A 12095-nucleotide genomic window follows, 5' to 3' on the forward strand; every position below is an offset into this window, starting at 1 on the left:
GAAAGCAAACTGTCAAAATGAAATAAAAATAAAAGCTAAACAGAAAATACAAAACTATAATTAACTATAAACTAAACTGATAAAGCTGGTTTATTCCTTGTTCTTTCAGGATGTGCTCTTCATGCTGAATCTTCTGTTTTGCAACTTAGCAGGGCAACTTTCTGGTGTGGCGGGACGTAATGATTTAACTTTGTATGAATTAAAAAGACAATGTCATTTTTCCTGGATAATCACTGACAGAGCAGCTCACTCAGAGAAATAACAAATGCAAAACTATTTCATTCATAACATCAGAGCGAGCTGAGTGTCTGTTGGTTTCCTGTTGATCAAACAGTTCCAACTGGCCTCAGTGGGAACGCCGAACAGAAGAGAAAAAACTCTGTCTTTGTGCCAAATGTGGAAGGATGAAAAACGAATCTTCACTCTTCACTCTGCAGGCTGTTATAACTGTGGGCGTGGGCATACAGTGAAATACAGTACATCTCTCAGTCGCACTGGTCTACTTCCTCCTTGTTTGAACTCTCCCTGTCCAAATGTTCTTAGGGTGTCTACTCTGACTCAGTCTAAACATGTTCAGTCATGTTCAAACGCAGAAACAATTCCTCAATAAACGCCACAAACAAATGGTTTAGTGTGACTTGGTTTCTGTCTCCTGTCACTTGACTTCTCTCTCCGTCTGAGTCATCCTTCTCGGAAGTGCAGTTGAATTGCAAGATACAAGATTCAGCTGGACTTGAAACTGGACAGATTTCCTCCCAGTGGTAAGAACAGTTCCTGACTCGATGACAGACAAATCCTTTAATAACTCAGTCAGTGATATATTGTTGTTGGAACATCAGAAAACGATAGAAATAGAAACAGAAATATTGTTTCATTGTTTTACATCAGTTTTCGTATGCATTACATAAAAGGGGTTTTCATCACATTGTTAAACTTTGCAGTAACATAAAACTTGTTTTGAAATCCTGTCCCCTTTATTTTTACTGCGAATGTGAATGCATTTGAAACCAGCGGGTGCTCCCTTCACACAGAGACAGTCCAAACATAATCAAAGACTCCGGCTGGCAGAGTACATTTGCTGCAAGCTAACAAACATTATATTTGAATTAAATCTGACAAAATATAGAGGAAACCTACTATTAAACTCATCCTGCTGGAAAATGAGTTTCAGCTTTAAATCATGTGCTTAGAACAATTTGTGCTTTATGAGAACTGCTGCAAAGCAAGTTAGTTTTTAAGGTGTTAAAACTGTGTTTGGGTAAGTTTAGTGTAAGGTTTGGAGTTATGCATGTGGCTTAGTGGGGATACAGTATTCAAATGCAGAGTAACAAGTGTGTCCGCATGTGTCATCTCCAGCCATGTGCATAGGTTTCCTCCAAGCACTGGTGGGACGTCAGTGGGAGCATTTGAGCACCAGTAGGGTTCAGTTCCTTGATTTGTGCAGAATTCTGTGCATTTTCTCCACCAGCTTCTGCTGGAATTTTTCATTTATGTGAAGAGAAACCCGAAAACAAAGCACCAGATGGCACAACCAGATTCCCTGAGTAAATCCTTTGCTTCTTTCTTGTTTTTACTGTGGGGCCTACATACATCTGTTTTAAATACTGAAGCGAGGTATGCCTGCTGAGCACCCCGAAAATCTGCACATGTGCTTCCTGTTAAACATTTTAAAAAGTCCAAAGCTTGAGTCTTTATTTTAGTATTTATGAATACAGAGTTGTATTCAATTTGCAGTGGAGAAACAAATGGAAACTCCACAGGCAGTTCCTGTCCCTTACAATAATCCACTCCTGCACATGCATTGCAAAAAACAGTTTAGGTAAATAAAATAAATGCAGTGGTGTTACATGCTTACCCTTTCAAATAAACAAAAAACATTAAAATACAAAATTTGAATCTATCAAACTCTCATACAGATTTTTTTTTTTCTTTTTACTGCCCGCCCACACGCGCTGCGCTGGTGTCGAATCAAACGTACCTCCTCAGAGCAGTCTGAAGCCTGTCAGCAGCTTGGAGCGGAGCTCGCTGTGCACACGGGACCGATCGTTAATAAGAAACAGTGAGTAAATATCAGACATCTTTATGTATCTATGAAACATATTCATGTTTCTATTGTATTCATGCAAGGTTCGTTTTAAAAGCTGATTGGCTGCTTAGATTTACGGTGAACAGGAGAGACAGGTTTGTTGTGAGTTCGTTTTTTCCACCTGTGCTATGCAGTCACCATTCATTTATTTATTTATTTATTTTATTAATTGATTTAGGTCTGTTTGTTTGTCAGTTTTTCGTAATGTAGGTATTAAGAACAGAAGTCATGTAACATTATAACAAAGCAGTTATTGAATAAGAAGTTAGATATTTACTTGAGTCACGCATTCCAGTATTCCAGTAAAATAAAGGTTCAAATAGCCTTACATGCACATAAATGTAGAATAATCAGCAGCAAGTGCATTTTTAAAGTAATATATTAGAAATGCGATTTATTGTAACTGGTTCTTAGATTGTTTTGATTAACCAATGTGGGGTAACATGCAGCTATTTATTCAAGCACAGCATGTAATATGAGGTATTTTACAAGCTTATATAAAGATAAACAAGCATTAGTGAGAGTATGGCCTTTTTCCTCATCTATTAAAGTGTATGACTTTCACATGTAAATGACTATGTTTTAACATAGTACTACTGAAATCTCTGAACTTATCAACTCAGTTAATATTATTCCTTTAATACTGTTTTCTACAGTGCAGTAAAACTAAAGAGCAACTACATTTTCTGTTCAGTCTCAGAACTCAGTAAACTTTAAACAGGAACATTATTGCACAAAAAGAAGATCAGCAATTTCCTCCTTGAGCAGCACTTTGTTGGCTGGGTGGGAAAAAGTCCCTTTCCATAGCAAGAAACCTTGAAGAAACCTTCAATCAAGAATCAGGCTCTCATTATGGATGGTCGTGAGCTTGGACCGACTGGGGTTGAGTAAATAACACGTATGGATTCATCGTAAACCAACATGTGTCTTTAATCAGAATCAGAATCAGCATACTTTATTAATCCCTGGGGAAATTATGTGTGTTACAGTTGCTCCAGTACAGTAACATCAACAAAAACAGACTAGACTATTTAACAGTAGAATATGTTAAGATATAGGGAATAGCACAATAAAATATATATAATCACCAAATAATAAATAATTCTTTAACATTACGCTTTGATAAGAGTTTTACCTTAATTAGTTCTGGGAATTTTGCCCTAAGGTGTTTATTCTGAAGCCGTTCTCACATATGCTGAACACATGTTGCTTTTCCTTCACTTTACAATCCAGCTCATCCCAAGCCATCTTTGTAGAGTCTATGCTGAGGGAGTAAGGAGGCCAGGTCATCTGTTATGGTGGTTAAAAACCACCATAACAGGGGGGTTGTATCACTGCCCTGTTAAAAAGCAAGAGATTCAACCTCATTTCAAGTTAGCAATGGTGGCAGTGAGGAGTAAAAAACTATTTCAAGAGAAAGAAACCTGGGGCAGAACCACATTCAAGGAGGGTGGACCACAGCAATAACCAGCTGTGTTGGAGAGATAATGTTCACTATAAACTCCAAACAGATGATGATTGTTTGTCATTCCAAGGTGTTGACTTAGGTGTTCCTTTGAATTCTGAATAAATGACAATAAATCAACCTTGTCACACAAAGATCCTCTCAAACCATCACAGCTCCTTCTCAGTGCTACAAACATCCAACCAACTCTGTGTCTTGAAACAGTTAGACTGCTCTGATGTCATGTATGATGTGTCTCTTGGCCAGAGTAGCTCTTTAAGTCTTATTTGTCTTTCTCAGTAATATTTTATTTTGTTTTGTTTATTTTTTTTACAAATGAAAACATCTGAGGGACATCTTAGGTTGAATAGTTTTGAGATGAAGTTATAGAGGCAACACTGAAATGGTTTGAATGTTACTTGCCTGACTGCACTGCGCCAAGTGTAAAGTTTAGTGGGGGGCGGGGTTATGTGGTGGGAATGTTTATCTGGGCCCTGTAATTCCAGTGAAAGGAACTCTTATTCCACTGAAAGGACAGTTTCATTCTCCTGACTTTGTGGGAAAAGTTGGGGTATGGTCCCTTCCTGTTCCAGCATGACTGCAAACCAGTGCACAAAGCAAGGTCTATGTTACGTCCCTCTGCAGCCTCTAATCTGCTCAGTGTGTCCAGCTGGTGCTAATTGGCCACACCTAGGCAGGTGTGGATAAAGGCATACCTGAGGCAAGCTTCCCGGGGAGCTCACTTGCTTTTGCCTTGGTGGCACCAGCCATTTTAGCGAACCTGCTGTGCCATTTTAAGTTAAAAACCTCTTTTCACCTACACCCTGCTATTTGTCTCCATTTTGGAGGTTGGGCAGATTTGGTGTGGAAGAACGTGACTGGCCGGCGCAGAGTCCTGACCTCAACCTGACAGAACACCTTTGGGATGAAATGGAAGAATGGTTAAAAATTCCCATACACACACTCCTAAACCTTGTGGAAAGCCTTCCCTGGAGAGTTAAAGCTATTATAGATTGTAAAGAGTGGGCTGATATCACATTAAACCCTATTGATTAAGAATGGGATGTCACCCAAGTTCATGTGGGTGTGAAGGCAGACGAGCAAATATTTTTGGAGCAGAAGAAAAAGTGAAAGACCACAGAGAAGATTCATGGATGCAGTAAAGGTGGACATGCAGGAGATTGGTGTGACAGGATGGTAGAGATAGGGTAAGATATATAGGGTAAGCTATAGTGACCATTAAGTGGGATGGTCCAGTGCGGGTGGAGCATTAGCTGTTAACTCAAGTCTGAGGACTGCCTGTCTATCTGCAGAGAGGCTCAGAGGTGTACATAGTACAAATACTATGTACAACTAGAAAGTGCATTTTCTGAAGAAACTGCAGTGTGAATGCTTGAATCTGAATGTATGCACTGAAATGAATTAATTGCTGAATATTAAGCCAAAAATATTGAATGAGCTGGAAAATACAGAGTTTTTAACCTGAAAACAAAAGTGCAGAACTTTTGAAAGCTTATGTTCACACAGAAGAAGCTGGAAAATAGCTGAAAATGTTTTAAATGTATATTAGAAAAACCTAAGAAATGAGAAAAGAAAATTAGAGTCAGAAAACATCTGAATGAATATTAAAAGTTCATATTCTTTGAATCACTGAATGACTAAAATGTGATCCCTCCACTTGGATCCACACAGTTTTAAAGGTTTACATCTCTGAGCTTGGAAAGACACGCTGTTGGAAAGAGAAGAACGATGGCGACGTTTTGAGGGTAAAATGATGGCTGTAGAGCAAACACTGTGGACACAGCAGCAGTTGAAAGAGAAGTGTTTAAGATGAATCTTGGCACAGTGAAAGAGAGAGAGCTCGTTAGGCAGGCAGGTGTGAGCCTGGTTGCTATAGTGACTGCACCCAATGGCTCCATACACACGCACAGACATGCACCTCACTTTTGCTGCTTAAAATGAACAGAAAAGTCAGGCCCAAACAAATCCTTCCCAAATGAAAAGTACAGGTCCTATTGACGAAATTCTTTCACCGTGAGCGGCAGCAATGTCCAGTCTACCTAATTCTCAGTTTTCATGCCTGTGGAGTTTATTATATGGACGTGGTGACAGTGTAAAAACACCATGCTCTTCTGGTTTTCAAACGAACCTTCTGAGCCATTTTAACATTAGAGTCTATGGAGGAGTTGGAGGAAGGAGGCTGTGCTTTGGTGACATTTATGAAAGAACCATAACACCTAGTACAATAGTAAACACATTGGATGAAAGAGGACAGCGATGGCTACGTTTTGAGGGTAAAATCATACCTGTAGACCAAACACCGTGGACACAGCAGCAGTTTTAAAAAATATTTTAAGATTTATTTTTTTGCTCCTCTCACTCTAGCAGTTCAGCTGTCTCACTCTAGCCCCAACATTCCGTCCCATACACACCCATTATAAACTCTGAAACAGCTGAAAAAACATCATGAAACTTAAACTGGAACTGAAGAAAAAGTATAACAGATATTGAAAAGATAAATACAAGTTGAATAGTTGAATGTCTTGTCTTCGTTTTAAAGTTTGAATGGTGGCTCTATGTCAACGTATGTGGAAGTAATAAGAGTTTAAAAATGAGTAAGTTGAAGGAGAATTTGAAGGGTCTCCCCATTGAAATACATGGGAAATTTTTGTTGAAAAAAGTTGAATAATTTTAAAAATATAAATGTTATAAATGAGAAAAGTAGAAGCAGTCATGTCCAAAAGAAGAGGAATCTAACGGTGTTTGAATGGTTTTTCTAAGTTGAACGGTTTTGAAGGAGATAGATGCCAAAAAACGTACGGAATATATAATAATAATAAAGATTACAACAACAATACTGTGAATGCTTTTACAAGCATTCACACTAAATACTATGTACATAGATAGTATTGGAGTACTACACAGGAGTTTGCCTTGGATGGGTTGTTGGTAGGCACAGCAATAAGACGATTTTGTGTAGCTGATCAATTCTCCACAGTTTTTGTATAGGACTGAGCTCTAGAGACTGGCTACTACATGACCTTAATGTGCCCCTTTGTTTCCTTGGCGGTATGTTATGGGTCATTGTCATGCTGGAAGAACCATCCACGACCCATCTTCGGTGTTCTTGCTGAGGGAAGAAGGTACTTGTCCAAGATTTTGTCCTGTACCCTTGGCATAAAAACAGTCCCAGACATTTTTCCACCTCCATGCTCCATGCTTGATTTTGGTTTCATCTGACCACAACACTTTCTCCCAAGCCTTCTCTGAATCTGAATGTTCACTGGCCTATACATGTCTGGTGTTGAGCAGGGGGGCGTTGCAGGAACTGCAAGATTTCTATCTATTAATGTATAGTTAATTTTAGTGACTGTGGTCACAAATGCCTTCAGATCATTAAGAACTCTTCCTGTGTAGTTTTGGGCTGATCCACCACCTTTCTAATGATCATCCTCACCCTGTGAGAGTCATGGTCTGAATGCTGTGTTGGGTGTTGGGACAAAAGTCTAGGATGAAGAACTTTGGCCAAGGTTAATGCAAGTGTCCATGATTATGACACTATATACAGAAAAGATGCTTTTCTGAATATGGTTGTTCTGCACAAAACAACCAATGGCCTTTTAATAATGCCCAACAGTTAACTGAAAAACATTCCACATGATAAACCCATATAATGAGGCAAAAGTAATGAAGATACTGCCAGTAGTGTTGTGTCTACAGTTTATTTTACAAGGGAAAAAATATTACAAACAACCTTGATTGAGTCAGTCTGTGCAAATGTTTGACATGGTTCTCTAAATATTTCCCGTGCCATTGCACTTTATTTGTTGATCATTTATTTGTGTGTAGAAGTGAAAAAATGTGGGCATCTCGTGCTCTGAACTTGACTCTAAAAACCTCAAAATCAATGTCTAAAAAAGGGGGAACACTTTGAAGATAATTATAAATGTAGTTGTCAAATTAATGTAGTGGCAACAATAATATTCCCCTGTGAACGTTAATGGAGAGGAGATTAATGTGCTGTAATCTTTGCAAGAGGATCTCCAGGGAAATTTGATAACATGTACTGGTAGAAACTAGTGCACTTTGGACTTATCAGTCTGCACAGAGGCTAAATGAACTTGTTTTATTTATCAAAGTGAAGGTATAAAAGGGAGGAAGAGTTCAAGTCAGGGCATGGTGTCCAGATGTTACCACTGATAGTATCACGACAGAATAATTAACACACAATCACACAACTGTTTCCAGATTGCAGTATTTCTTCTTTACATGTAATTTCTTAAACCCAGGGAACGTGAAGTTTCTAAATGTTTCCTAATGTGGCTCCAGTTCTGCTTACAGCTTAGCAGTGTTGTATTTTACTGTTTTATTGTAATGGGAACATAAAATCCAGACATCATATCTATAGTTGCCTGCAGCTTTACAAGAATCGTGGCGCTAAATTTTGATTTATTTTTGTCAGTTTCTAATTTGTGTTCCCTCTTGATTTAAGATAGTCCCCCTGCCAAGTAATGTGCACACTGTTGCTCAAGCAGAATGTTTAAAGACACGGTGAAATGAAATGCTTTTTGCTTTTTTCAGTATTTTTACAACAAAATCCCTCTCTTCTTTTAGCCAATAAGGTATATAATTTGTTCAGTATTCTTGTGCTTGAGGACTGGTTATATGAATCGCCCGTGGTATACATCCTGACGTCTGTTGAACTGACTTCACTCCCTCAGAACAATCTCTCATTCAGCATTTCTCGCAAAAGTGAAACCCTTGAAAATACAAAAAAACTGAAGCTGAGAAGAAAACAGAGAAAATAGAAATGAATGTGTCCTCTGGTTGCACCCTTCTCTATAACACTCATGGCCACTTGCCTTTAAAGTTGTTGATTGAATTTTCATGAGGAAAACTTTTTCATTGTTTTCTTGTATGCATATTCAAGGTGATCATAAACCCCAAAGCTGTATGGCTTTTGGAAATTTGTGCTAGCCTTACTGACATCCTTACCTTAAAAATATGAAGCACATCATATGACATATTAGCCATGCTGTAACTTGGGTTTTGGAAATTGGGGTTCCTGTGACATTTTCTTCTTTTTTGATCATGATCAATCCTGATTAATTTTGCAGATTAATTTCACTGTACTCATATCTATTGTTTCGATGAGAGTGGGTCAGCCTATACTTAACCATATTATGACAATAATAATATGGTGTGTACATACCAAAAGCAAACCAACTTTTCCCCTCAGATATTTGTCCCCAACATCTAAAAAGATGAGGAGCATGGCAACTAATCACGTTACAGCAACATACTTTCAAACGTTACAATGTAGCCTACATTTCTCCAAAGTGAGTTCATTTTCTCTGTGTTTTATCTAAAAGCAGTTTAACCAGATATCTCCAGTCATCATTAAGCACGTCCTCCATTTCTGATTTGTCAGTGGTGTCAGGAGAATCCCAGCTGGTTAATGCGTAGGCTGTTTGTCAGCAATGTTGCAATATTTTAACTTGCGCAAATGCACTATGCCCTCTTCTTTGGTTTTGTTGAAAATGCACCATTATGCATGCAGTCATAGCTTTTACTAAGAATGATCAAGAGAGACCGGAGGACAGGAATAAAAGAAAGCTCGAAAGAGAATGAAAAAGACAGTGCTCTTACAACATAAATAAAGTTTCATTTGGTTAATCTCTAAGGTTTCAGGGTTTTTGTTTTTTTTCCCTAAGAGGATAATCAAGGAAATTCTAAATGACTGCACTGAATTACTGCAGTTAAGTCATATCTTAAGAACTGGATTTAAATCTGCCTCATATATAAATCCTGCAAGTGTTTGTTGTTTGTATCACTCTGGGGATGTACATTTTTGTGAATGTTTACGTCTGTATTTCCCTTGACAGTTTTATATCATCAACATGGATTTCTCAGAGGAAGACTACGACTATGAAAACACCAGCTACAACTTCACCTATGATGATTATCCTGCTGTATGCGAGAAAGGGGACATCCGATCTTTTGCAGCCCTCTTCCTGCCCATCATGTACACCGTGTGTCTGGTGGTGGGACTGGCTGGAAACGTTTTAGTCGTGGCTGTCTATGCCTACCACAAACGCCTGAAGACCATGACAGATGCCTTCTTGACCCACCTGGCTGTGGCCGACTTGCTCCTGCTCCTCACGCTCCCTTTCTGGGCTGCTGATGCTGCAAGGGGCTGGGAGCTAGGGGAGGTTGTTTGTAAAATCGTGTCTGCCTGCTACACCGTGAATTTCACCTGCTGCATGTTGCTGCTGGCGTGCATCAGCTTGGATCGTTATTTATCTCTGGTCAGAGCACAGGGTAGAGACCGAAGACAATGGCTACAGAGGGCGTTCACGAGGAAATGCTGTTGGAAGGTGTGTTTAGCTGTTTGGGTGACAGCTTTCCTCCTTGGCCTTCCTGATTTAATACTCTCAGAAGTGAGGCAGGCATCTGATAGAAGTGTCTGTCTAGCCATCTATCCTTCATCTATGGCTCGAGGAGGTAAAGCTGTCCTGGAGGTGGTCGAGGTGTTGCTGGGATTCCTACTTCCTCTGCTGGTCATGGTGACCTGCTACTGGCAGGTGGGCTGTGCACTCCGGGGCCTCCCTGATGAGAGCAGAGGGAAGAAGTGGAAAGCTCTGCGTGTCCTTCTCATTGTCGTAGGGGTGTTTGTGATGACTCAGCTGCCTTACAATGTGGTTAAGGTGTATCGGGCAATGGATACAGTCTACAGCTTAGTAACCCACTGCGGGGCGAGTAAGGTGCTTGATCAGGCGGCTCAGGTGACGGAAAGCCTGGCTCTCACTCACTGCTGTCTGAACCCGATCCTCTATGCCTTTGTGGGGTCTTCCTTCAAGATGCACATGATGAAAGTGGCCAAGAAGTTTGAAGCGAAGCGAAGGAAGAGGGGAAGCAAAATAACAGAAACAAATGTGGAGGAGGGGATGGAAATGTCATTCAACTCCCACACTGCATCCCAAGAGACAAGAGACACATTCTCAATATGAGACATGACTGAAATGTCAGTGAGGTCTATGTGTCTATATATGCACACACAAGGTCCAGCAGGAGAGCATATAAAGCTTTTGTTGATGCAGGGTGTAGCAGCAGTAGCAAAATGCTTGCAAATCATTAAACTGTTCAAAAATTCCACTAGTTTTAGCAGTGTGTTCCTAAAAACAGTTTTATTGGCAGATCTTTTTCTGCCAAAGCGAACAGTTTATGTGCTGGTTCCAAAGGGCTCCAATATATATTACTTTTTTTTTGCCCTCTGTTGAAGAGAAAAGAAAATCACTTCAGGCACATATGTTGTATGAAAAGACCTGCTGAGACAGTTTGTAGTTACTCTTTGCAGGAGTAGATGTATTTATTTACAGTAGTATCCATAAGTGTTTGGACAGTGACATCCACCACAGTGGGTTCACTGAGATCTAATTCAAGTATTGCATTAACTTTTCAAGAATTACGGACATTCTTATACACAGTGCACCGTTTTCAAAATCTGAAAATAAATTTTTTGATTTTATATTTCAAATTAATTTTAAATATAAGGATTATTTTTAATAGCTGGATGAAAATCCAAGTCCATGGACATCACCAACTGCTACATTTCATTTCTTGAGATGCTCCACTTGGCCCTTACTACACCTACTTCAGTTGCTGCTTGTTTTTTTGGATTTGAAAACCATGCTTTTCTAAGTTGAAGTCAGGTGACCCAGTGGCCAGTTAAGAATATCCCAGCTCTCTGCCTCGAGAAACTCTTGGGTTGATTTTCCAGGACGCTTTGGGTTTTTTCCGTGTGCACTGTAAAATGCTATCTGAGCAGAGAGTACAGCCCTCTACACTTCATAATTCATCCAGCTACTTCTATAAGCAGGCACATCATTAATAAACACTAGTGACCCGGTTGCACTGGCAGCCATGCCAATGCCATAACACTGCCTCCACTATGTTTGACAGATGTTGTGGTTTGATTCATATCACAAGTCATTTCTCTCTTCCTCCATATTTTTCTCGCCGTATCAGTCTGATAAAAGTTCATCTTGGTTTCATTTGTCAAAAAAACAAAAAACAAAAAGCAAAGTCTAATCTGTCTTTCATGTTGCTTAATGTAACCAGTGGTTTGCACCTTGTAAACACACTGTACTGATCATTTATCATGAGGGTGTATCTGGAGAGTAGACTTTGCCAATAATATGTCTACCTCCTCCCCAGTGTTCTTGACTTGGTTGGTTTTTTTTTTTTGGAAAGAATTCTGCAATATTCCACTTTAGTTGCATTCTGTGGTCTTTCAGGTCTTGTTTTTGAGGTGGACTTCTTTTAAAGAGCATACTAGGTTGCAGAGTTAGAGATTTATGCTCTCTTTGACAGGTTTGTTCTTTTCAACCTAATGATGTCCTACCTCACCCTTTTTTAATATCTTGTGGGAGTTCAGGAAAACAGCTACCAAATACAAGTTCAACACTTTGAACCAAATGCAGATATTTGCTTAGTTTTCCATTAATCTCCTTCTCAACTGTCCAGTTACATCTAAACTTCTGAAAATGGGAGTCTATGTATCTA

At 39.4% G+C, this 12095-nt stretch overlaps 1 protein-coding gene across 1 annotated transcript; it reads left to right on the forward strand.

The window, feature by feature from the left end:
- Window positions 1-522: 522 nt before the first annotated feature.
- On the forward strand, window positions 523-11058 carry ackr4a (atypical chemokine receptor 4a). Its single transcript, XM_031731124.2, has 3 exons — window positions 523-761; window positions 1987-2059; window positions 9416-11058. The coding sequence occupies exon 3, from the start codon at window positions 9431-9433 to the stop codon at window positions 10538-10540; it is 1110 nt and encodes a 369-aa protein (XP_031586984.2). The 5' UTR covers window positions 523-761; window positions 1987-2059; window positions 9416-9430; the 3' UTR covers window positions 10541-11058.
- Window positions 11059-12095: the final 1037 nt, after the last annotated feature.

This window comes from Oreochromis aureus, linkage group 18 (assembly GCF_013358895.1).
Source record: "Oreochromis aureus strain Israel breed Guangdong linkage group 18, ZZ_aureus, whole genome shotgun sequence".
NCBI classification, from domain to species: Eukaryota; Metazoa; Chordata; class Actinopteri; order Cichliformes; family Cichlidae; genus Oreochromis; species Oreochromis aureus.

What these genes read in the sequence shown, in the direction of transcription:
- ackr4a (XM_031731124.2), top strand. Translation starts at nt 9,431, where the DNA reads ATGGATTTCTCAGAGGAAGACTACGACTATGAAAACACCAGCTACAAC.